At 40.1% G+C, this 25688-nt stretch overlaps 1 protein-coding gene across 3 annotated transcripts; it reads right to left on the bottom strand.

Moving 5' to 3' along the window:
- On the bottom strand, positions 1-25640 carry pan3 (poly(A) specific ribonuclease subunit PAN3). 3 transcript variants are annotated; one of them, XM_076888147.1, is made up of 18 exons: positions 25558-25640; positions 23699-23820; positions 22513-22585; positions 22354-22424; positions 22049-22193; positions 21658-21875; positions 21244-21348; positions 21103-21160; positions 19333-19494; positions 17833-17949; positions 17594-17695; positions 10044-10209; positions 9671-9758; positions 9422-9561; positions 7880-8009; positions 3494-3558; positions 3272-3410; positions 1-2591 (listed from the first exon to the last, which is right to left on the bottom strand). In XM_076888147.1, exons 1-18 carry the CDS (start codon positions 25607-25609, stop codon positions 2451-2453), a joined length of 2094 nt encoding a protein of 697 aa, XP_076744262.1. In that variant the 5' UTR covers positions 25610-25640; the 3' UTR covers positions 1-2450. The 3 variants fall into 3 exon arrangements, with proteins under 3 accessions (XP_076744262.1, XP_004546731.1, XP_014269661.1); XM_004546674.6 differs by lacking the exon at positions 25558-25640 and adding an exon at positions 24690-25379; XM_014414175.4 differs by lacking the exons at positions 23699-23820; positions 25558-25640 and adding an exon at positions 23310-23686.
- Between the last annotated feature and the right edge of the window lie 48 nt (positions 25641-25688).

The raw sequence follows: 25688 nt of genomic DNA on the forward strand, positions 1-25688 counted from the left end.
TCAGTTTTGGTATTCTTTATTAAAATACTGCTGTACACACAAATATTGCAAAAATTTGAGACAAGAACACAAGAGGGGCTTAAAACATACTAAGATGGTGATTGTAGGTGTGTTGATGTTGGGGAAGAGGAGAAGGTCATCACTAATATTAACCGGAGTGTGTGTTATCATGTGGAATATAGTGATATGAGCACTGACGTTACACAGGCCGAGTCAGGAGGGGCGTGTGTGTTTTTCAAAATGTGTGCAAGTTTGTTTCAAAGGGTTTCCTAAAGCACCACATTCACCAGATAAGTTTTGTCGGTTCATTTTTTTTCTCATTTACTAAAACAGAGGAAGTAGTACATGATCTAACACAGCCAGCACCCTGAAGGTTTGTTGTTGCCCCCAAGAACAGACCGCACTGAAAAGCTCACATAAGTCGACTGCATCTGGGACAGTTTACTTGATTTTGACCTCTATCATCATGATTCAACTGTGTCGACTGTGTGTTAGAGTCTTTGTCACTTTAAAGTCTCGTGTTTGTAACATTTAAATGTTTCTATGAAAAATCTGAATCGGACGAATCAGCAATTGTAGCTTGGCAGAACTTAGCTTGTTGTTTTCTGGGTAATTGAAGGTAAATGAACAATGTCTGAATGTTAAATGAACCAAAAGTAGATCTGTGCTTCAGGGCAACATGAAATCCCCCCCCACAATGTCTTAAACTTACATTAACTTCCTAAAACCGCCATCTGAAGACGTCCCGCCCACTCCACTGTAGCTCATCTATATGACTGGACAAGGGGCAGCCAATGACAGCCAGACACATTCAATCATTGGGCCCATCCAGCTGTTCGTCATCCTGAGAGAAAGCCAAGTCATCCAAGTGAGTGCAGCAGCCAGCGCTGCTGCTGTGTCTCCAGCACGTTTGTATTTCATGATCTTAAAAAAAATAAACACGCAAATAAAACAAATTACAGGTGGTGCCCTGTTTGTATCCTCCTTCGCCCTCCATCCCCTTCCCATTTACCTAAACCCCTGCTGGAATTGGTCCACAGAATAAAAAAAAAAAAAAAGCAAAAAAAGAAAACTTGACAGCCCTCCCAATTTCCCATCATGCATTCCTGCACAACAACTGAGCAAAGAAAAAAAAACAGCTGGGAAAAAGTCACAAAAGCATTGCTTTTTCTCAAAAGTAGAGGGGCCCAGACCCCCTGAGGGGAGGTGAAGTTTGGGATAAAAGGGATGGAAAAAGAGGGAACAGTAAGAAAGAGACATATATAAGGGACATTAGAGGTGAGAAGATAGGTGTGGGACCAAATAAGGACATTCCACAAAGAGGCAGCTATGGCTCCACCTCAACAGAAGCCCCACCCATGGGCTACACCCAGGTGTTGGGTAGCACAGCCAAAATGACCCTTCCTTGAGCGGTAGATGCCACGACCATGTCCATTGACCAAAGGTGGTTGCTGCATATGAAACAAACACTTGGTAGACGGCAACAGGAGAAGACACCCCTTCCTCAGTGCCAACAGAAACCACGCATCCCCACCCCACCCCATCTCACACTACCCCAGGAGAAGACACCTCTTCCTGAGTGCCCATAGACACCACAAGTCTCCACCCACCCAATCCCAAATCCCATTCCATGCCACCCCACTGCAAATGAATCCAAATTCCATAATCTCCTGAACCAAAATGTCTGAAAACCTTATTTGTTTTCCAGTTTTACAAACCCTTCCCGCCCTACCCAAGTGGTTTTATTTCCTTTTGTCAAAAGGGAACCATCAACCAAGGCTAAAGCTAGTTAGCTGTCCAACTCCAATGAAAGCCTTGAGTGGTGTCTCCCGTCTCCAAGTGCTTCAGAATGAAGGGGTGTGGTCTCCAACCGGAAGAAAGATGCAGTCAGTAGAAAGCTAGATTTCTTTTTTTTTTGTTTTTGTTTCAATTCCGAGTCTGCTCTGGTAATTTATGTCCATGTGTGATTTTAGCTCTCTGTTCACCCTGTAGGCCACTCACACATATTCATAAAAATAACAAAACTTGACAAAAAAATTAAAATCTTAGTGCATCCTCCTCAGAAAAATAAACCCCAGCTGTAGAAACAAACAATAAAAGCAGGAAAAGTTCAAAACGTCATGTTTTGTGTCTCACTTTGTTCCCCAAATCTTAAAAAAATGTCATCATATGTGTTCGTCACAGCTTCCATGTTTGTCCTTAAACTTTTGTTTTCCTCCTTTTGTTTTTAAACTTTCAGCTGTGGGGTTTAAGAAAACTAAAAAAGAAAAGTTACATTTTAGAAAAGCCTTCCTGGTGGACAGGGTCAGTGTATGTGACTGAGGTTCACGAAGCCCTGCCCTGCTGCCTTTGCCATGCTGATGTCATCTCTTTGAGCCTGGTCCTCCACTGTAGTGCAAAAATGTGCTCCAGGTCCCGGCAACTCCACCCTTCCGGGCCTGAAAGCGGCGCTACAGAGAGCCGGATGCAGCGGCCTGCAGCTCCTGGAAGGTACTGTCAAAGCAGCGCTTCAGGTCCGAGTAGGTCACAACCAGGACACTTTTCTCGTCCCGAGACACCAGGCTGATCTTCTCAGGAACGCCTGCGTCCAGCTAAATGAACACAAGAAACAGAACTTTTTAAAAAAAAGTATATTTTGTAAGTGTTGTTTTCTGTTTTGCTACAGTTAGCATACAAAAGCAATTCATTCTTATGAGAAAAGCAACTGTTTTGACAATCAGTTGGGATCGCTTTTGCAAGTCACAAGGTCATGTGGGTGCACCGATAACAGGATAAGACTATCTGACACAAATTTAACAGTGAGTGCAGCTATTCATACAACAGTTTACTCAAATGAAAAGGCTGTAACTGCGAAAAGTCACAGCTTTAATTAGATTCAGGCTAATGAAGTGAAAAGAGGAACTAAAGTGTTAAGAAAAACGGTGACAGCTTGACAAGGAAGTTAAGCTGGTGGTTAAAAAGGATCTACACATGTATGGTGCTGGTTCGGACTGACATACTGTATAATTCAGTGTTTTGGAACTGAAATTTGGAAAATCGCTACACTGTAAAACATGTTAATCTTTTTTTTAACTTCCATTTGCAGTCACTGGGCACACTGATGTGCGATTTTAGCCTATGCTATTGAAGCATTAACAGAAAATTGGGCTGCTGTGCATGTTTGCCTAACTTGTACACATTAAATAGTTCCACGAAGTGCACAACTTATCAAATATCTGCTTATTTAAAAACAAAAGTATTAAAAGAGACCAAAAAAAGAAAGCTCCCTGACTTTGTTGAGGCAGGAGACGATGTGGCTGAGGTCAATCCAGGGCGTCCCCGCTTCTGTCACCTGGTGAAACAGGTGGTCCCGGAAAAGCTTCAACAGGTACCGGTCGCCTGTTTCTGACCACGTTGGGTCCTTTTGGAATCTGATTGGCACAACACAAGACTATGCAGTTGTAACAGAAATAAATCACACACTATGATGCAATGTTCAACAAGTGGTACTTACTCTGGACGTTCATTTATGGTGCCCAGCTTGGCCAGCAGGCGAAAGAGTCGGCCATTTTGCACCTCCTGCAGAAAAAACAAAACAAAACAGGGGGGCCAATTTTATTTGTCTGCACCAGAAATTTTCATTTTTCTTTCAGTTGAAAGAAGCAACGTTGAAAGCAACACCAGAGGAGAAAAATACTCTGCCACTAGTGGCGATAGCAGGCAGTAAAATTCCCCACTCATTACCAACATGCAGTGAATGCTGCTTTAAATTGTATTTTCATTCCTGCAGCTGTAAACAGAGTACAGATGTTAAGTGCAATGAATATGGGCCAAATGAGAGGGGGTTTAAATTTGATGGGTGGGGCAGGGAGATAAATAAATAAACAAACATATATTCCAGTGGGATTTTCTCTTATAAAACACCAATTTCAAATCAAAAGCTCAGGTTCCCCCTGCAAGGAATGCTTCCAAAAACTGAAACCGCTGCTGTTGACTTTCTGCCCATACATGGTGCTGAGCTCCGTTTTCTCTCACGGGGTCTACAAGATACTTCCCTCTGACTGAAAGTGAACCCAAAAAACAATTCTCTGAAATCAAAGACGTGCAAGACAGAAGTAAACCAATATTACACCTACATCATGGCTCCTACACATCAAAACCACCCAACCTAATCCACATAATAGAGAAAAGAATGATGTACTCATAAATATACATTGATTAGGGTGGAATTATGTGATGCATTCTCATAAACATCTTTAACTTAAATAATCCATTAAAAATAAATGCGAGCAGGTGCCAGTTTGTGGAAGTTGCCATGCTGTCATGTCATGCTGAGATAGACGTCGCCATTTCCCTGTTTGTCTGTGGCTAGAGACTGGCGATACATGTAGTATAGCTTTAAACACCCCCCCCCCCCAAAAAAAAAAAAAAAACAAAAAAAAAAAACACACACGCACGAACATCTCTTTTAACACTTGTACATGTATATTTTAATAATCTCCTTCTTGTTACATCCTCCCTCATTTCCACCTCATCCCTTATCTCCTGAACTGCACAAATGAACAAAAACAGGCATAAACATGCTTGTTTATTCCAGATATTGTCGCAGTTACTTATTGGCAGCAGATTACACGTGGGACCCTCTCATCTCTGGATAGCTGACAACAGGCCAGCTAAACAACAACAGATGGTTATAAGCTAATGGTATGCCAGTGAATGCTTGAGTGTCCCAAAATTCACACCTTTCCTCTGAAAAACAGCTTGTTTACACTCTCACATCGTGTCCAAGCCCAAGAATGCTAGACACTCTTCACCAACGCGTACTGTAACTTTAAATCTGCACCTAAAGTTGTTGAAAACGTGATGTTGCTCACTCCATGACAGATTACTGCACTGCAGCAAATTACAGCTCACCTTCATGTCTGCAGATATAATTAATTCCTGCCTCTCCTTTCTCTTCTTCCTCTGTCTCACCCTGTCAACTGTATCTTCACTGTTGGACAAAGCGACAATTACTGAAAATCAACTGGCCAATCATTTCGGCTCATTTGAAAATGTATTCAGGATTCATTTTTCTGTAACAGTATTTTCAGACTAGCTTCTGTGTCCACTAACTGAATCAGAAGAAAACTACTACTAACACTAACAAAAAAATAAACTTTTTCAGGATCCAATAAACCTAAAAGGAAATAAAAACAGAATGCAACGATCTATTTGAACTATATATAGAGTTTAAAAATGAAAATGAGAACATCCAAAACGCCGAAACTAAGGAACTGATTCATAATAAATATTTGCCGTTTTGGAATTTGATACCAGCAACAAGTTTCGATGATGTTGGGGACAAAGACCGGAATAGTTTCATGCCGCTTAAAAAAAAATGAGTTAATAATAGTCAATAGTCTTTTAAAAAAGTCTGTGAAAAACTGTGGTTTTTCTCACTGTGATGCTGAGAAACAAGAATTTGGGGATTTGGTCAGAGATTGGTCTAGTATATAAATAATTTTAAAAATTCAGCAAATGCAGACACATGCAAATATCGAGGCTCAACACCACTCAGGCCACACTGACTAAAAAGGAAAGCGGAAAACCATGCAAATGGAAGAACTTGTAATAACAAGATCCAGAAACGCTGCTGTCTTCTCTGAAGTGAAGTGTTTACCTCTACTGTGGCCTGGCTAATCAACATTAGACATTCTTTCTGCAAATCACAGATGCTGAGTTCTTCAGGCTGAATTTGCCTGCCATTAGAGCAAAGTCTTCATGACTGTGTGGAGCTGCATTATTGCACAAGACGGGTAACTTGCACATCTGTGACGATACTACCAATACCAAATGACATGTATAGGTTTATGGGGCAGTTTTTTCAGTAAGGCAATGCCAAACCACATTACGCGTCTGTCTCAGTAGAAGGGATAGTAATCAAAATAATAATATAAGAACTCACAAATGTCAGCAAATGATCAGAATGGATGCGAGGGAATGAACAAAGAAGAGGAAAAACTAGAGGGACAAAAAAATAAACAAACAAACAAACGTCCCAGGAACTGTATTTCTTTCCATCGGCTGGCACCACATGTAAACAACCGGGACACAATCACATTGTAATTAACACACAAAGCAGCTACACAAGCATAAATGCCAGCCACTTACGCTGGCTACATCATAGCTTCTACAGACATTCACTGCAGAAGCCTAAATCAGGGCTGACTGCAGTTCAGGTCTGTCGCACTTAAAAGCGTTAATTTACAAAAAATAAAAACAACCACCAGTGCTACCCCCTCAGCCTTCTAGTAGACACACCTGTGCACCTGTTCAAAATTGCACGTCCGCTTGTTCTCAAGTTATCGCAGTCACAAGATTTTCAGAAAACTTACTCTGAGCTTGAGATTCAAGTTACTGAGATTCAAACATCCAAGAAATTTAAGTAGATGCACCTATGGTATGAATCTGAAGCTCCTGCGCTGACTGGCTGTCCAGTTATCGGATTCATAAACTTAGCTGTCCAAACCGCTCGCCCGCCCAGCGGGTTGACGGCAATTCACCCATCCTTTTACCACTGAGGTATTACAAACTGAAATACTGTGAAAGAATGAGGTTGAGGCAAATGAAAAGCTTACAGGGACCTGTTAAAAGAATGAGGTGCAAACAATGCTCTGTCCAAGCTTCTGTTAAAAGATCCTGCTGGCAATTAATTCACACAGTTCATACAGTTTAGGAGAAAAACATTTCAAATCTCCTCTTTGTATCGTTAGCAAATAACCATAGTGTTTAAATTACATACCGTTTACTGTAAACATACTGCTACGGATACATTGTTTGGAGGGGGGCGGGGGGGGGGGGGGGGGGGGGGTCTCTGGAGTTGACTGAACAGTGTCTGTTTCATTTTGTTAACCCTCTCCCTATCTGATGAACAGTTACAGCTGCAAGCAGAGCCAAACATGAGATTTCCTTTGTCTACCTCAAAATCATTCAATCTGATGTGTTCCAGATGGCTAAAAATATCAAGCATGGGTACCAGTGATAGATACCAGCTGTATTTGTATTACTACATCTACATCACAAGAAAACAAAACAATGAGTGCTTCTTGGCAAAATGACCAAATTAGAATCTAAATTAAAGATTAACGAGTGTCTTTAAAAGCAGCATCATGGCTGAAACAACAACAACCTGTAACTTAACACAGCAGCACTGTTACAATGATGCAACCACAAACTCAAAATGGTTTACATGAAACTTTTAACTTTTAACTTTCAAATAAAGCTTTTCTTCAACAATATAAGAGTGACCAGGAAAACGCAGGGGGCTACTGCTATTTTTACACACGCAGGCATGCATTCAGCTTCATCTACATACTGTCATTAGCTGAGTTTGGACTAAAAAACTCATACTACTGAGAACCATTTGTGTTCTCATGAAACATTACTGACATCACTCAAATTTAAAGAACTCTGTTTTCATAACACCTACTCAGAATAGATAGTAAACAGGGTCTGCAGCTAGGAGGTTTAAAAAACAAAAAAAACAAAACACAAAACAAACAAAAAAAACAAAACCCCACAAGCTACTTCACTTGGCGTGTCAGCACGGAGACAAGGCCGGAAGAGGAAGCTGGGGCCTGACCGAAAGAAAAAGACTGAGATGGGGTCGGGTTGGGCGTTTCACACATCGATGCTCCAACAAGTCCACAATATACTGTACAACATCCTGTGCGTGCACACACACACACACACACACACACACACACACACACACACACACACAACTTCCCTATTTGCTAACCAAGGTAATACCCCCTTTTATCCACCGCACATGGAGTAAACAATATGGCTGATTCATGTTACAGACACGTTTTCTGTTCAGACCTTCTCTGTGTATTCAACATAACCTTCATCATACCTTGGCCAGATCCTCCTCAATGACGTCATTCCTCATCTGCGACGCATCCAGTTGTGTGTAGAATCTGGCTCCAATCATCGGCATGATGTCATTGACGCTGCGCAGGCGAGACTGTTCGGTCAGCAGATACCTGCAAAACACAGCAACAATTTACCTTCGTGCGAGTTCAGGTCAGGCGCCACTGCACTCACAAGAAGGCGGTTTCTTTACACACTGGCATTTTCTTCTTCACCATTAAGTATAAGGTGCAAGCCGTGGACAAAAAGGTATAAAACACTGCTAAAACCTTAAACAGCACAAGTGTGAGTGCTTCAATTAGAAGATCAAACGCTACTAACCAATCAGATTCCAGCTTTCTCTTATATGCTAAGTTTTGGTTAATTTCATCTATACGCAGACAAAATTAAGTGAAAACTCAGCTGACATGTTATTATGCCACCTGTGACAGTAGCCTGAGTATACTGCATGTCACAATTTACTGAAGTATAAAAGCATCAGTTCTATTAAGAGGTCAACTCTCACTTCATTTACAGGACGCAGATCTGATAAGTCAATGGCCGTTAAACTTCAAAGGTTATTTAGCTTCACACCACCACAAAAAGGTCACACTGACTGAAAGTCCCTGCAGATATTTTTCTCAGCTCTTCTTACTTATTCAATACACGAATCGCATGATTGCATGTTTAGGTGCTGAAGACCTCGTCTTTTTTTCTTTTTTCATAAAGATAAACGTCTTTCAGATAACAGAAACACTGCATAGGACTAACACAGACACTGAGAAATGCATAAAATCTGACTATTTGAATCCTAGGTCAAGATTTTTTTTTAAATGTTCTAATCATTTCCGATTACAATTAATCCTACAGAAGTTTGACACGACTCCAAAGTTGCTGACAGGTATTGCTACAATACCTGTCAGCAGAAGTGCATTGATTGCTCGTGGTAGAGCTAACATAACATAGAGGAAGCTAACAGTAAAGGCTCAGTAGTCCCTTCTTGCCCCACGGACAGCTTTTATTTGTGTTTTTGAAATAGTTTAAGTTAAACCACGGATTGTGGTCAGAATGAGTTGACAACACTTTTTTGTTCAGTCTCAATGTGGTTGTGTTTGTTGCAATACATGTACAGAAGCCTTTATTGCACTTACGATAAAACCAATGCGTTTACCGCCACGTCCATTAATATTGTTTCACATCGCATGAGTTTGTCAGCTACACTGACACGCGACATGTGTAACAGGCAGTAAAATAAGGAACATACAAAGGAAATAACAGCAGTATGTAGCAGCCTTTGGACTCTCACACCAAGCTAGACTAATACAGATAAATTAGGTGGACAATGTTAACTGACTTGTTTACTTTTCATTTTATTAATTTAGGTCTGGTTGCCATCACCTTAGCCACTCTACCACCAAAAAACAGGGAAGTAAACTGAAGATTCCTCCAAGCTACAGATACCAGTGATAACCCAAAACAGGTATTAAGTGCAGGCATTTTAGTCCCCCCTCCCAAACTGGGTAACATCACACCACCACCCCCTTACAGAATGAGGTTCTTGAGGTCTGAAGAGTAGTTGATAGACACCAGCTCCATGGCCTTCTGCAGGTTCTCCCTTTGTATGCCAGCCAGGGAGTTGCATGCCAAAGCCAGCACAACCTTGCCCAGTGACACGAGATCTGCTTGCTACAAAAACGACACAAAAATAAACTTTAACCACACTTCCTCAGCTTTTGAAGTAAAACAGAACGACAGTACTAAAATAAAATAATTTCACATGAAGCTGATAAAGTACCTGGTACTGTGGCATAAGGGCAAGATGATTGGTCTGACTGTTGTCAAATGTTAAGACATCAAACACCCCAACACAGTTCACCCGTAACCTACAAAGATTAGCGCATTAGGCATTAGGTAACATACACGTTTGTTGTGCATGCACAGTAGCGTTGTTATGAAAAACGTAAGCGCTGAATGAAAATATTCTTTTGCTTTTAATAGATTTTTTTTTTTTTTTTTTTACACTTAAGTCATAGTTTCATCTCTGAGCTTAACAATAAATTCATGTTCTTTCACACATGGACATTTATGGTTATAAGAGACAGGCTATGATTCTTATATCCATACTGAACAATGAAATATGTGCTTAGACACTTGAATAGCGTGTATACCTGGTCTTGCCAGTGATGAGAATTTTGCTGGGGTCCATCACACGGCAGGCCAGGCCCGCCGTGTGGATGGTGCGCAGGGCTGAGCTGAGCTGGACGATGTATGCCCAGATGAGGGATTCTGGGAGAAGACCCGCGTGCTGCCGTGGTGGAGGGGGTTCATGTTGTCCTGCACATGAGAAAAAAGTTTTATTGCACAAAAGTGGTGTGAGGTTTTACATTACTTATGAACTAAACCTCAGACTACTTCCTCAGTAACCTTATCTTCATGACAAGCTGTTTCTTAGAGGTCTGATATGAGTAAAAACGCATGAACTTCAGTGTGTAGATTAACAAGCTCAGCGACAGTGCAGACTCAGAAAACAACTAAAAATTCCTGATAAAATCAAGAAGCTCAATGACATATTGTTTACTGTATCTTTACTTTTACACTATGCTGCATTCCTGTTAATTGTGTGGATGCCTTAATAGGCATCCACACTATTGAGATCCTGTTTCTCTTTCTTCTTTATTATTATTCCGGGTGTTTCCGTACACTTTTTGCCGTGGATCTACTTCCACAATTTTTGTGCTATTTTCACCGTTCAAACTCTAAACTGTTCTGCTCTTTCTGCTAATGCCGGCTATGACTTTTGGTGTTTATTACTATTATACTTTTTAAAATATTACACTTTTTTCCTTTAATTTGTCCCATTGAAATGAATGGGAAACTTCCACAATTCTGCTAAAACTTTCTTGTCTTTGAAACTTAACTACTGCCTCATACTTTCACCTAGAAACTTCATTCAAACTTTAAAATGTTCTCAAATGATTTGGCTATTCCTGTATGATTCAGCTTTTTCAGATCTTCTACCGTTTTAATCTTATCCCTCTTTGAGTTTTCAGTTGCAAAATTGTGATTTTTCAGAAAATACATGCGTTGCTATGGTTGCTATGCAATTAACTCAGAGGGGACAGTGAAACTGTTTGAATTTTCTCTTCATGTCCAAACAACTTCTTGCTACTCGCTCAATTTCCACTCAAGCCCCACAAATTATACACCAAAACGTAGGTATTTTTGCTGGCTTTCAGAAAATGTCACTATCATTGTTGTGGGACTCATAGATATTTTGCAAATCTCCTCAGAGTAACACAAAGTCAGAAAACTCTCCATATAAACTCAATGGAGAGTTTGTTCAAAATCACCGCTGGATTTCTCTAATGAGAGGCATTTTCAAATTGTCATATCTCCTTAACGAAGCGAAGTTAAGACATGAGGCTTGTCCCCGTATATGTTCAGACACTCCTGACGCTCACAATTCAAGAATTTCTTTCTCACCTATTACCGTTCTGAAATGAGTTGGACTTGTTTGAGGGTAGGAAATTTGTCCCTCGCTCAGATTTCATCAGATTTCAATCTCTGGAAATGAACCACTTTTTTCTCTCGTTATATCTTTTTGATGGATTTCCACAGAGCCCTGAAAATTTCCATGACTGTTCACCAAAGCCTGCTGTTTCTTACGGTGAAAGAATGATTTTGATGCTCCATATAGATTTAGAGTTACCAAAGGTTGTTTGAGCGCAAGTCAAGGCAGTTTTTGCTTCGCCTCTACTCAGTTACAGTGTATTACAAGTCATATATCTTTAAGAATTTATGTTTTATCTCTGAATTATGAAGACCTGAAGATTCCCCCATCTCTTCTGAATAAAACGATGCCTGAATGACCGTTCTAGCCTCTACGGTTAGGAAATTATGGCCATTTGTTCGAGGGGAATCCTGAATGTCAGAAATACACTGAAGAAAACTCACACCTCTCTCTGTGTCTGTGTGTGTAAGGGCTGACTACAGCAGGTGCAGCTAATTTAACTGACCTACATATACCAAGCCCAGACTCTCCACAGCTCCTGTTCCCTTTACTGTCTGTGTATGTGTGTCTGTGTATCAATATTTCTCCTATGTTTAGGTATTACTCCTCAATCATAGTATTTCTGCTAAAGCAAAGTACTTCTACTATATCTAAGTACTTTTGCCAAATCATAGTATTTCTGCTAAATCATAGTATTTCTGCCAATTCATAGTATTTTTGCAAAATCATGGTATTTGTGCAAAATCATGGTTTTGGGGCCAAATATTTCTGTTATTTTATAATATATGTGCTGAATATATTATATGTGCCAAATCATAGTATTTATCCCAAATTATAGTATTTATGCCAAATTACAGTATTTCTGCTAAAACGCAGAAATAGTACCTTTTAGCAGGAATTTCTACCAAAAGATAGTACTTCTGCTAAATCAGAGTATTTCTGCTAAACCAGAGTATTCCTGCCAAATCATAGTATTTGTACTGAAACATGGTACTTCTGCCCAATCATAGTATTTATACCCAATCATAGTATTTCTGCTAAATCATAGCATTTGTGCCAAATCATGGTATTTGTGCAAAAACATAGTATGTCTGCAAAACCATAGTATATCTCTTATGTTATAGTATTACTACTAAGGCATAGTATTTCTGCCAAATCATAGTATGTGTGCCAAATCGCAGTATTTATACCAAATCACAGTATTTGTGGTAAAACATAGTATTTCTGCCATATTGTGGTATTTGTGCAAGAACATTGAACTGTTATGTTATAGTATTACTACTAAGTCATAGTATTTCTGCATTGTTATAGTATTTGTACTAAAACGTAGTATCTCTGCCAAGTCATAGAATTACTGCAATTTCATAGTTTTTTTTAGGAAATCTGTTATGTTATAGTATTACTACTAAGTCATAGTATTTCTGCCAAATCACAGTATTTGTGCCAAAGCCTCGTATTTGTATGGAGTCATAGTATTTCTTCTAAATCATAGTATTTCAATCAAATCTCAGTAGTTGTTGTTAAAACGCAGTATTATTGCCAAATCATAGTATTTGTACCCAATCATAGTATTTCTGCTAAATCATAGCATTTGTGCCAAATCATGGTATTTGTGCAAAATCATAGTATGTCTGCAAAACCATAGTATATCTTTTATGTCATAGTATTACTACTAAGGCATAGTATTTCTGCCAAATCATAGTATTTGTACTAAATCATAGTACTTGTGCCAAATCATAGTATTTGTTGAACATCATAGTATTGGAACCAAAACATAGTATTTGTCCCAAAGCATCGTATTTGTATGGAGTAATAGTATTTCTTCTAAATCATAGTATTTCAATCAAATCTCACTAGTTGTGTTAAAATGCAGTATTATTGCCAAATCATAGTATTTGTACCCAATCATAGTATTTTTGCCAAATCGTGGTATTTGTGCCCAATTAATAATTCTGTTATGTTATAGTATTACTACTAAGTCGTAGAATATCTGTTATGTTATAGTGTATCTGCGGAATATAGTATGTGTGCCAAATCGTAGTATTTACACCAAATCACAGTATTTTTGCTAAAACATAGTATTTCTGCCATATTGTGGTATTTGTGCAAGAACATTGAACTGTTATGTTATAGTATTACTACTAAGTCATAGTATTTCTGCGTTGTTATAGTATTTGTGCTAAAACGTAGTATCTCTGCCAAGTCATAGAATTAATGCAATTTCATAGTTTTTTTTTAGGAAATCTGTTATGTTATAGTATTACTACTAAGTCATAGTATTTCTGCCAAATCATAGTATTTGTACTAAATCATAGTACTTGTGCCAAATCATAGTATTTGTTGCACATCATAGTATTAGAACCAAAACATAGTATTTGTCCCAAAGTATCGTATTTGTATGGAGTAATAGTATTTCTTCTAAATCATAGTATTTCAATTAAATCTCAGTAGTTGTGTTAAAATGCAGTATTATTGCCAAATCATGGTATTTGTACCCAATCATAGTATTTTTGCCAAATCGTGGTATTTGTGCCCAAATAATAATTCTGTTATGTTATAGTATTACTACTAAGTTGTAGCATATCTGTTATGTTATAGTGTATCTGCGGAATATAGTATGTGTGCCAAATCATAGTATTTATACCAAATCACAGTATTTGTGCTAAAACATAGTATTTCTGCCATATTGTGGTATTTGTGCAAGAACATTGAACTGTTATGTTATAGTATTACTACTAAGTCATAGTATTTCTGCGTTGTTATAGTATTTGTGCTAAAACGTAGTATCTCTGCCAAGTCATAGAATTACTGCAATTTAATAGTTTTTTTTAGGAAATCTGTTATGTTATAGTATTACTACTCAGTCATAGTATTTCTGCCAAATCATAGTATTCGTGTGAATTTATATACTGTAATATCACTGTATTATGTAGTGGCTAAGTAAGGGCTGTTTACTAAGTGCATCAGTGTAAATAGGTCATCTCTTGTGTTGGAGTGCCCTCTTGTGGCGCCTTTTGGGTAGTGCCTTAGTAAACGGGAACCCTGTAAAAAGTGGCATCAGACTGATTTGTAGTGGAGGAATTTGTTACCAGTTTTCTTAATCTTTAATCTGTATGCATGTTGTAATGCATACCCTGTTCTTAATCATAGAAACCACACCATATCACCTCTCCACATCCTCCTACTGTATGCCATACCTCCCTGTACCATCCATCTGACCGCAATAAACTCCACCTGTGGTAATCTAATCCCTGGATGTCAGCCTCTCCTTCTGACCGAGGATAGTTATAGTATTTGAGCCAAATCATAGTATTTGTGCTAAAACATAGTATTTCTTCCAAATCATAGTATTTGTGCCAAAGTATAGTATTTCTTCCAAATCATAGTATAACTGCACAATAAAGGTTCTTGAGCCACATCAGTGTTTGTGCCAAATCTTAGTATTTCTTCTAAATCCTAGTAATTCTGCTCAATGATAGAATTTCTGCTATGCTTTAGTACTTTTTTCCTAGATTGTAGTACTTCTGCTAAGTCAAAGTATTTCATGTAAATCATAGTATTTCTACCAAGTCCCAATGTTTCTGCTAAATCATAAATAATGTTTTAGTACAAATTGTATGATTTGGTGGAACTTTCTGTGTTCCAGCACAAATGCTATGATTTGGCAGGAAAAAAATATTATTTAGTATAAATACTAAGTTTTAGCAGAAATGCTATGTTTAAACTTTAAAAAATTCTGCTATTTCTGCTGATGTGTGTTATGACTTTTGACCATTGAAATGAATGGAACACATTATCAATGTGGTCACTGATTTTGCATGATGGGCTGAGCTGTGCTTTACCTCAGTGAGATAAGCATCCGTTCTCAGACTGGGAGGCCTGGGTTCAAATCCAGCTTATGGCAACATTTCTTTCACTTAACAGTTAAACTTTTTTTAAACTCTTTTCAACACAAATTTCATTTTATTCACCCCTTTTCAGCAAAATTTTCAGTTTTTTTAACCCCTTTTCAGCACAAATCCAAACTTTATCAGCTCTTTTTCAGCAAAAACCTCTTTTCAGCAGAATTCTGCTCATTCAACTCTTTTCAGCAAAATTTTCAGTTTTTTCTGCTGTTTTCAGAAAAAAACTCTTTTGAGCAGAATTCTGCTCATTCACCTCTTTTCAGCAGAAATTCTGCTGATGGAACTCTTTTCAGCAGAATTTTCACCCCTTTTTTTTTGCCCAAATTCTGCTAGCACAATTGTCAATCTCTCCACCTTTTCTTTGTGAGAAAGTGTTTGGCTCAGTGAGCTAAATAGCTGCCCTTTGATCAGGAGGGCCAGGTTCGAATCCTGCTCAGGGCATCTTTTTTTTTTTTTTTTTTGTTTCAACTTTTTCAGCTTTTTTCAGCAGATATTTTCAGCCGTTAAGGCATCCACACTGCATTTTCGCAGGAAATGCAAATTTTTCTAGTTGCAACTTTGTTTGCAGTTAAGAAGTGACTTAATTGCATTTTCTAAAAACAAAATATGAAGGAATTCATTCCATTCATTCATTCATTTAATGTGCATCTGTTGGATGCACATTAAACTAGTTGTAAAGCACTCAACAGCTGTGAGATCCCTGTGAGGTTTTGCATTGTGCGCAGGTTTTACCAATTTGGAAAAATTGCGCAGGAGGATAAAGTCATCCACAACTTTTCTGAAGCCTTCGTTATGTATGTGTTTGGTGGACACACATCAAATGTTATTGGCATTGGAGATTTCAGTGTGGTTTTGTGAGCTGATGGAGACCCTGATGCGCTGTACAGGCTTCTTTCCGGCCTTCATGCATTTAGTCAGCAGTTTATTTTCAGACAGCCGAGTAAGTTAGCTGTGTTGCTTTGTGGTGCAGACAACTCCGTATGCTTTGCATAGGATTTATTCTTGTTTAAAAATCACTTGCACTGAAGCCAAAGTATTTCCAGTCCTGACATTTGATTTTTGTTTTGAAACGGCCTGTTACATCTTATATTGATCTTTTAACAAAGTTTTCCTGGGCCAGACTGCATCCCGGAAACTTCAAGCAACCGGATGCAGGGAACAGCTGTGACTAGCACATGCTGTTAGGGTCATGGGAGACGATTAAGGAGCACTTGGATTTGCTCTTACTTTGCGTTCTATTGATGTAGCACGCAATTTTAATATCAGTCAATTATGGTCATTTAATTGTGGGAAGCCAAAGTTGTGACCGAGATTAAAATGTGATTAACTGTGGAAGCCTACTTTACGTAAAACTGACGAGTTCACTACATCACTGAGAACCGCTAATGAAATTCTTACTCATCAAAATACTCGTTTCAGTCAGTTTGAACAAGCGTCTCATAAGGCAAGACCGCTTACCGTTTCTAGAAATCGTGTTTATTATCGGGGCAGTACTCACTTCTTTCTCGTAATCCCCCTGCAAGTTTTACAACCAATGTGAACCACTCGCATTGGGTAATGTAAGTCAGGCAGTAGAGCGTTAGGGTGTGTACAACACAATCAAACCACAATGCAACATGTGAGAATAAGGAACCTGTTTGTTTCACTAAAGACCATTCCAGGATGAAATGGCTTCAGATGACATTATCTGGTATTTCGGTGTATAATCATCATGTACCCGTGTGCAAAGGCATCTGAGAGACACTTGTTATATACACACACGTGCTTGTATATACATCTCATTTGTTGTGGTTTCTTATCAGTGTTTGGAATGGATGACACAAAGACCAAGGTCTGAATGCCTCTGCTTCCTCTGTCTGTCATTCCTGTATACAGGCTATTTAACAGCACCTGCCTTAGGATCAGTTTCAGCCACAGTTTCCTCCAAGTCCCCGTGTGTCTATCACAAAGACCCATGCTTGCCAACCGTCAGCTTAGGCTACCAAACAAGACTTCAAAAAACACAAAAAAACCCTCTCCAAAACATATTTTTAGACACTTTGAATTTCTTAAAAACATCATGTATTATTTGTTTGCACAATCTAACCCATCTACCTACATACCTATAAGCATGGCATGAGCACAACTGCATGCAATGCAATCATGAAAGCATGCACTCAAATAGACTTGGGCCGATGACCTCATTATCAAACAAGTAAACAGAGTCGAAATGTGTGAAGGGGAGGGAGTGCAGAAAGGCGTGTGAGGTGATGCTAGGCCTATTCGTAGCAAAGGACGAGGAAGGGAGGGACAGTCAGCATACCCCATTTCCTTTTGGTGAAGTACGAGTCTGCTGCTGGGTCATTAAAGTGTCTGCTGAACATGGTTTCTGCACCTGCATGGAAATCATACGAGAACACCAAAGCTGGGGAAGAAGACAAAAGCGTGAGAAAACATTGAGCCAATTTAGTATAAAATATAGTTATGTAACCAGATAAAATGCAAGTCTAAAATCATGTAGCTATATAAAATTTCTGTTCAAATACAGCTGATTACACTCACAGTGGTCTCCAAAGGCCTTGGTGGTGAAGACCTCTCTCAATGTTACAGTGTTTGAGTGCTGAACCTTCTTCCACATGTCCACCAGCATCATGCACTTTGTGTTAACGAGGCGGAAACCTTTGCATATTAAAAATATGAATTATTTATAAGACATTCATTTTATGTTAGATTGGGATTGCAGCTCATAAAACACACACACACACACACACACACACACACACACACACACACACACACACACACACACACGATGCAAGTCAATAAAATTAATATTCAGTTTTATCTGCTATAAAACTAAAGCAATTTCCACAACTCCTTTATTAGGCTGTGGGAAGGTAACATTTCATGTTTAAATCTATGGAGTTTAAAGTTTCAGAACGTCCTTGGCATTAAAATAATTTGATCAAATTCATTAATTAATTATTGCTCTGTGAGTTAAATCCCAATATTAACATTATTTTCTATAGCATTCGTCTCTTGTCTTATTTCCAGCAGTGTTGATTTCTACTGTTAATGCTGATATGGTCTCTATCATCATCATATTCATCTTACATGCTTCTTATTGGAGTAGGCGGTACTCATAGGGATTATTTTGTGAAGAAGTGTCAGATGATATGTGAAACTTCCCTTTTATGTAAACAAAACAGAGCCTGACACAGAAAGCCGTCTTAACAGAGACAGCTGATAACCACTGTCCGACTGGGAGTTTCGGTTTTGTCAAACCAGCTTGCTCACACACACACACACACACACACACACACACACACACACACACACACACACACACACACACACACACACACACACACACACACACACACACACACACACACACACACACACACACACACACACACACACACACACACACACACACAAGTTTGAGCTATATTCAAACTTTCGTGGGGTATACCTCTCTGGTCTGGACATTGGCAAAATGTAGTAGACAAGATTAGAAAGCCTGTTGTTACAGAAACACTCAGGTATTGAATGTTCTATTCTAACATGAACTCAACTGGACATTAAGTAAACGTTACAGAGCTTACGAGATAAAAATCTGTTCTGTCAGACTGAGTCGCAGCTCCCCCCAAGTAATGTATTGAAAGTTTAGAGCTGCAGTGCACCCATGAAAGCATTTAATTAAATTCAACTCAATTTTATTTATATAGCGCCAAATCACAACAACAGTTACCTCAAGGCACTTTATATTGTAAAGGAGACCCCACAATAATACAAACAGAGAAAAAACCCAACAAACATATGACCCCCAATGAGCAAGCACTTTGGCGACAGTGGGAAGGAAAACTCCCTTTTAACAGGAAGAAACCTCTGGCAGAACCAGGCTCAGGCATTACAATACAACATTACAATATTAGAAATGCTGGAACAGCTTCTTTCGCTTATTAAACTGGGCTATTGGGAGGGTGAATCAACTCTTAGGATTATCTGACATGGTGTGTGGCATCTGAGAAAAATGCATATGATGGCCACATTTCTTACCATGTATCCTCCTCAGGCAGTACGGTAAGTCATCTTTGCTATTCACTGCCTTGTAGCACGAGGTGATGTAGCTGAAGTTGCTGGTCTTCTGCATGCGGTTTGGTGGGGGAAGGGGCTCGAGGGGAAACAGGCTGTGATAGCTGTCCACCTCAGATGGTACATCTACCAAAAACAGGCATTTTTAGAGAGAGAAAAAACACCACATACTGCACAAAAAGTAAAGATTTAAAATGTAAGTGGCAACTAGGGTTGAGCGATATGTAAAAATGTTCCAACCGACAATCCTTAGTCCAATAATCGACAATGGGTGATATATTCACTTTTTGATAGGCGGAGCAATATAATCATGCACAGACTGATTTGCGCATTTACAAGATAGAAGTCCAAAGATGGACAAACTAATTTCCAAAAAAGATTAGGGCTGTCAGCGTTAACGCAGTGTTAATTCAATCATCACGATTAAAAATTTTAACGCGCTCAACCCGTCTGGAGCGCAGAATGAACTTTGGACAAACTGTCCAAAATGCGTTGACAGAGACATTTCAAGGATTTTGACTCAGTCTGCGCTCCAGATGGGTTAATTGTTAATCCCGTTAGTCGTGATGACCGCACATTAACGCTGACAGCACAAAAAATATATATAAAGTCACCAATTTGGGATGAGAGCGGTAAACCTAAGGATGTAACCAAAGTGGTGTGCCGCTTGTGCAGTCGTATAGTGCGAGCAAAGTACTCAAACACGACTAACTTACATGAGCATGTACGTGTCCACCATCCGAATTAGTATGCTAGGCTATCACCAGCTTCTGCAGCTCCATCGACAAGCATTTGGGCGCGCTCTGAGGAGGGTGCATTTGGGCGCGCTCTGAGGAGGGTGCATTTGCTCGCAGATGAAAGAGGGTGCTGTTAAAACAGCGCTATTATTATTTTTTCTGTTGGCTGCTTCTATTAGCTAAATCCTTATTAGAAAACTTGTTCATGGGCAAATAAATAAATCGCCCTCGTTAAAACGATCGCCGATGGGCTCAACCTATAGTCGATATATTCGTCCAATCGCCCAACCCTAGTGGCAACAAACAAGATTTTTGGTTTAATTTACTGTAAAGTTCATATTCCTGTGGTACAAAAAGCTTGTTTGCAAAACAATCAGAAATCTTGTTTTCCCTGTTAGTGACCAAGAGCTTTTCCCCAGACGGTAAACTATCTCGAATAATTGTGAAAACCAGTCACAGCAGAATTTTTAAAAAAGTCCCTGAAGAAGGTGAAGTAGGAGCGTGACAGAAACCAAAAGTAAAACAAGACTGAGCCTGAAACGGACATTCACTCTATTACAAAAGCTCAAGGATTTGTGATCAAAAGCAACGTGTGTGGCATCATCTCCAGTGAGTTAACTATTAACAAAAAATGACGGCTTACTAGCCTGAGTTATTTTAAAACTGAATCTGAGCCAGACTTTCCAACACGTGCCTTAAGGAAGACACTGAAAAGCTGTCTGTTGCTCCACAGCACTGCTGACGTGCTGTGTTTGTGGTAGTTGCAATCTTAGCAACACACACACACACACATACCCACAGAGCCCACAACCAACATATTGCACACTAACAGGACAGAATAACTCTACATCAGACTTGCAATGAGCACTAGTGCTAGTTTGTTTACATGTAAATATAGAAAATAGAACACTGAAACAGCCATTTAGTTTTATAAGCGCATGTTTAAGGTCAGTTGTCACAAGCATCCCTTATAATGTCAACAATGTAGATGCTCTACCTGGATTTTCTGAGTGGTCAATTTGGGCCATGGTTATTAGATGTCTGTTTATCAACTCCTGAAGAAGAAACAAGTGGAGAAGACATCAGTTATAAAGCTCCAGAGAAGAGAAGGGGAATGTTTGGTCAACAAGGACAATACCTGTCGAAGCTCATCAGCCATGAAGAAGGACGGGGCATTGGCTTTCGGCTGCATATAAGCCACATGTGGCGCCGTGGGGGGATAGATATGGTAGGTAGGAAACACCTGCAACAACCAGAAAAAAGAAAATACAGCTTCCTATTTATTGAGAAATGGAAACCAGTCTGATCATACAAATATTGTTTTCAGGCAGCTATGCAAATGAATGCGAGAGAATGAAACTCTTGTGATGTCATAAAAAACAAAAAAAACAAAAAACAAACCAAATTACAGTCCCTATTAGGCCATGAATTTACATCTCAATGAAGCCTATTAAATAACTCATATTTATATCAAAACTTAAAAATGCAGACTGATTTAAGTGATATTCATTTTGTTGTGTTTAAAGTGACTGAATGCACAGTGTATCCGTACCATCCCAGCCATTGGTGCCGGGGTGTTGTCTGTGTAAAAGTAGGTCGTCCCCCCTACAGTCTCTTTCTGGATAATGTGTGCACCCTGGTCAGACGCGGTGGTGGGCACCATGTAATTGGCAGGGTTTGGGGTGTGACTGCGTCGACGGGGAGCAGGTGAGGTGTGTGGTGTAATTTTAGGGGAGTGAAGAGGAGAAGATCCCGCAGACAACGACATTCCTGAAAAAGGAGACAGAACATGAGAAACGTTTCTTAGGAAAAGATTTAATTTCACAGTAATATATGAGGGAAATCCCTCACGAACTCAAGTATTACAATTTCTAAAGATGAAAAACAAAATTGAGCCCAACAGAAAGTGTTTGGGTAGAGGGTAGTTCTCAAAAAACCCACACCTGGAGCCAGTGCAGCAGCTGTGGAGCTGCTGAGACCAGGATGTGCAAAGAGAGGTGAGGGGAAGGCCTGGACAGTGGACTGAGCCATATTGGCCATACGTGGAGCTCCCTTAGGGATGAATTCACTCGCTGCCGGGTTAGGAGCCTGCCAACACAAATGAAAACAATGGAAAAATTAAAAGTCGTCTATCAGTCTTGTTGGAGGCAAATTAACTCATCTTGGCTTCAAGTACTTCCTTATATAAAAATGTAATCCTGAACCCTTAAAGAACTTTAATGCTATGACCCAATGTTTGTACGCTCACCTTTCTCCTTTGGGAAATGCTAAGAGCACCAAAATCACTGAACAGTGAGGACGTCGGGGAGTTCACTGGATCTGCAAAGCACAAAGTGTTGAAGGCCCCTTCCAAACTTCAGTGGATGAGTGTCAGCTAGTGCCCCAAAGATATCTCAATACAGCTTACCATGAGTGCTGTGGCTGAAGTTCTTGGCACCATCATTGAGAAGACTGGGAGAGCTGCTGCTGGTAGTCATTCGCTAAGGAGAGCAGCATCCAGAGGAGATGTGTTACAAAAAGCACCCTGCTGTCCAATTATGTTCATCAAAATACAACGAAGTACCATAAAATAATTTAACTGCAGGGCCTTAGTCTCCAATTATGCTTTCAAAAACCTAAAACTTTTTTTTGTGGTGGTAGGTTGGAGCTGCTGGTATTAAACCTATAAATGTTTTAGTTCCAAAGTAGTTGGTGTCAAATTAATAACTAATCTACAAATTCAGCTGCCTCTTTCATGAGGCCAGGGTTTTGGATATAGTCCAACTTCACTGCTTTGGGCTGGTCACGTCACTCTTTGTTTTGCTCTGTAGCATTCTGTCAGCTTGAAATAGGAGCACGTGAACCAGCTCTTCACCTGGCTCCAGGTTCTGGTTTGAGTGGCCCTCAAGCTCACAACAGATCTCCCAGAGAGCTGAACAAGGACTACCATCACTAGCCACAGTCCAAGACAAAGGATTCAGAGCTGGTCTAAAAGCAAGATGAGAGACTCACTGGAGAGGCAGCTCAATGACATTAAACACTGGCCAAAAAGCAACGCAGTCTACCTGCAGAGTCAAGTTTAGATCGTTAGCAGCATCTGAACTTTCAAAAGCATGCCTGAGGGCATTGTCTACTAGTAAAGTTATTGCATACGGCACAAAAAGAAAGAAAGAAAGAAAAGAAATAAGGTTCAACCCTAACATAACCATGTTGCCAGTCACGTACATGTGAAAACCACTGACTGGGGATGTAGCGATATACCCGCCAGTAAATGCCTCGATGACTCCCAACAGCAAAAGACGAAACTTAATGATGGCAGTGGCTGACGTTAACCTATTGTGTCACATCGATTTCACAGTAGCTAAATGTTCAAAGTTGGAGTGATGAAGAACTTGAAGACTTTGGTTTATTGTGAAGCTGTTTTTATGTTTCCCTGTAAAAAAAGAAAGGGCAATAACAACAAACTCAATACAGAAATGTAACTGGTATACCATCAACTCAGAATTTCATAGGCATTGTATTCCTAACATAGCAAAACAAAACACGCATATATTCATTTTCAGTTCGTTTAACTGTACATTTACTGTGACAGACCTACAGCGTCCCTCTTGTACCTGCATCATTGAGTATTTAGGCTCTGCTGGACTTCCAAATCCATTGACCCCAATAAAGCTGCTGCTGAAGTAAGAGTTGGTAAGATTGGCATCGCTCAGGGTTGCGCCTTCCATCCCTGGGACTGTAGATGACAATAAAAGCAGAGTTTTGCAGATTAGGACTGCAACCAGACCATATCAGTTAGAGATAATTGCTTACACAGTCCAAAATGTAATGCACTCATGCTAATGTGTGCACAAGTGAGCGCGTCTTCAGCCAATCACAGTTTGAAAGCATGTAAACAGTGAGCCGCAGCTGAAGCTTGACCCAAGGTGATAGCTACCACCAGCAAACTTTTTTAGTAATACTTCCAGGGCAGCTTTTAATGCACGACTGCAAAGTGCATGCTACTTAAACACAAAAACACAACACACAAAAACAATGCCTACTAAACCGTTAGCGTAGGTAGGCTAGTGTTAGAAAAGACTCAACTTGGAGAACAACACTAAACTTCACTTTAAGTTAAGTGAAGAAGAAAATGCAAAGTGCTGATAAAAACACTCATTTCTCCTTTTTTGGAGGAGAAACCCAAACAGGTAGAATAAGTTAAAGTGGTCAGTTTAAACATAGTTTAGCTAACGCTAGCTGGCTATTAGCTGCAGGAGCTAACGTTAGTGGGACGCGGATTTCTGCCCACTCACAGCTGTCACACAACACAACAGGCCTCCTCGGCTACAGCAGCATGGCTCATGTTTTGTGTTTTTAAGATACTGGTAACACAACGTGTAGTCAAAACTTGTGAGGCGACAGTTAAAGAGCGCGATATATGCTAGTTGCACGCTGGGCTGTTTTGCTAATGTCTGGCAAGTAAAAGTAAACCACGTTGTTTTGGCGCTGAGAGGCCTCAGTGAATCCTCGGGCAAAATTTTAACAAAGCTCCGTGAGGCCCGAAAGTAAAGTCACAGTCAGTCACCCTGCACGAGGCCTTGGTTTACAGTCATTTGTACTCACTGGTTAACAGCTGCCCCTCCAGAGACGTACTCGCAGGCCCCAATGTTTCACTCTTCTTGGGCACGCCGGTGCCCCCACCGCCCGGGCAGCCCGCCGCGGAGCCGCCAAGGGAATACCCCGCTGGCGTCCCACCACCCCCGGCCATGGACAACGGGACAGGGCTGCCGCCGCCGCCGTGCAGCGGCAAACTCGCCAAGGACGGATCCTCATGCAAGAACTGACACTCATCTCCATAAAAGCAGGTTTTGTCTTTTGCGTAGTATCGACAAAACTTCACCTTGACATTGGGTATCCCGGCACCCCCGAGCGGAGCAGCTGAAGGTGGGAGTCCACTGTTCATGGCACTGCTGCTGCCGCCACTGCTGCCGGAAGACGCTCAAACATAGAGATGCAGGAAGCTAGCGTGCTAGCCCGCTAGCTTTCAACCAGTTTTCACTTAAAGGAGCGGGTTAATGTCACTTCGGGTGGTGGAAAACACTTAAGATCCCAGAGTACTCACATTCTAAGGCTAAGGAGCATTTTGGTTTGAGGAAATATCACTGCATGTGAAATCCTGGTCGTCGTTGTTGCTTTGGTTGTTTACGCTATCCATGCAGCTGCCTTCGTAAAGTAGCCTGTTGTTGTTGTTTTTTCCGCTCGCAGCCTCTGTGCTGTGCTACAGAGCCGCTAGCATAGCTGTGCATTGTGGGTAAAACAAATTGTATGGATGCAAACTAAATTTGAGGTATCTGCGATGTTGACAAAGATATAGGGGGAAATTATCTTTTTTTTTTTAGCGCGGTTATCATTCAGAATTAAGCAAATGATTGCAACATCGTAAAACATTTTAAAATAAATTTTAAAAAAAGAGAAAGAAAAAAGAAATTACTTCTTATTTTTGGTCTTACTAGATGATGGAACAAATATTTCCCAGCATGCATACAATATCTCTCTTCTCGGGGCGACCGTGGCTCAGGGGGTTGGGAAGCGTATCTGGTTCGATCGCCGGGCTCTCTGTCC

Source organism: Maylandia zebra, linkage group LG9 (assembly GCF_041146795.1).
Source record: "Maylandia zebra isolate NMK-2024a linkage group LG9, Mzebra_GT3a, whole genome shotgun sequence".
Taxonomy (NCBI): Eukaryota; Metazoa; Chordata; class Actinopteri; order Cichliformes; family Cichlidae; genus Maylandia; species Maylandia zebra.

Excerpts from the sequence above, each read along its gene's own strand:
- pan3 (XM_004546674.6), bottom strand. The coding sequence starts at position 25,029 with ATGAACAGTGGACTCCCACCTTCAGCTGCTCCGCTCGGGGGTGCCGGG. Across the intron at positions 17,950-19,332 it reads CTGCCTGAGGAGGATACATG|GTTTCCGCCTCGTTAACACA; the intron begins GTAAGAAATGTG and ends TAATATGCAAAG. Across the intron at positions 9,759-10,043 it reads CTCATCACTGGCAAGACCAG|GTTACGGGTGAACTGTGTTG; the intron begins GTATACACGCTA and ends TAATCTTTGTAG.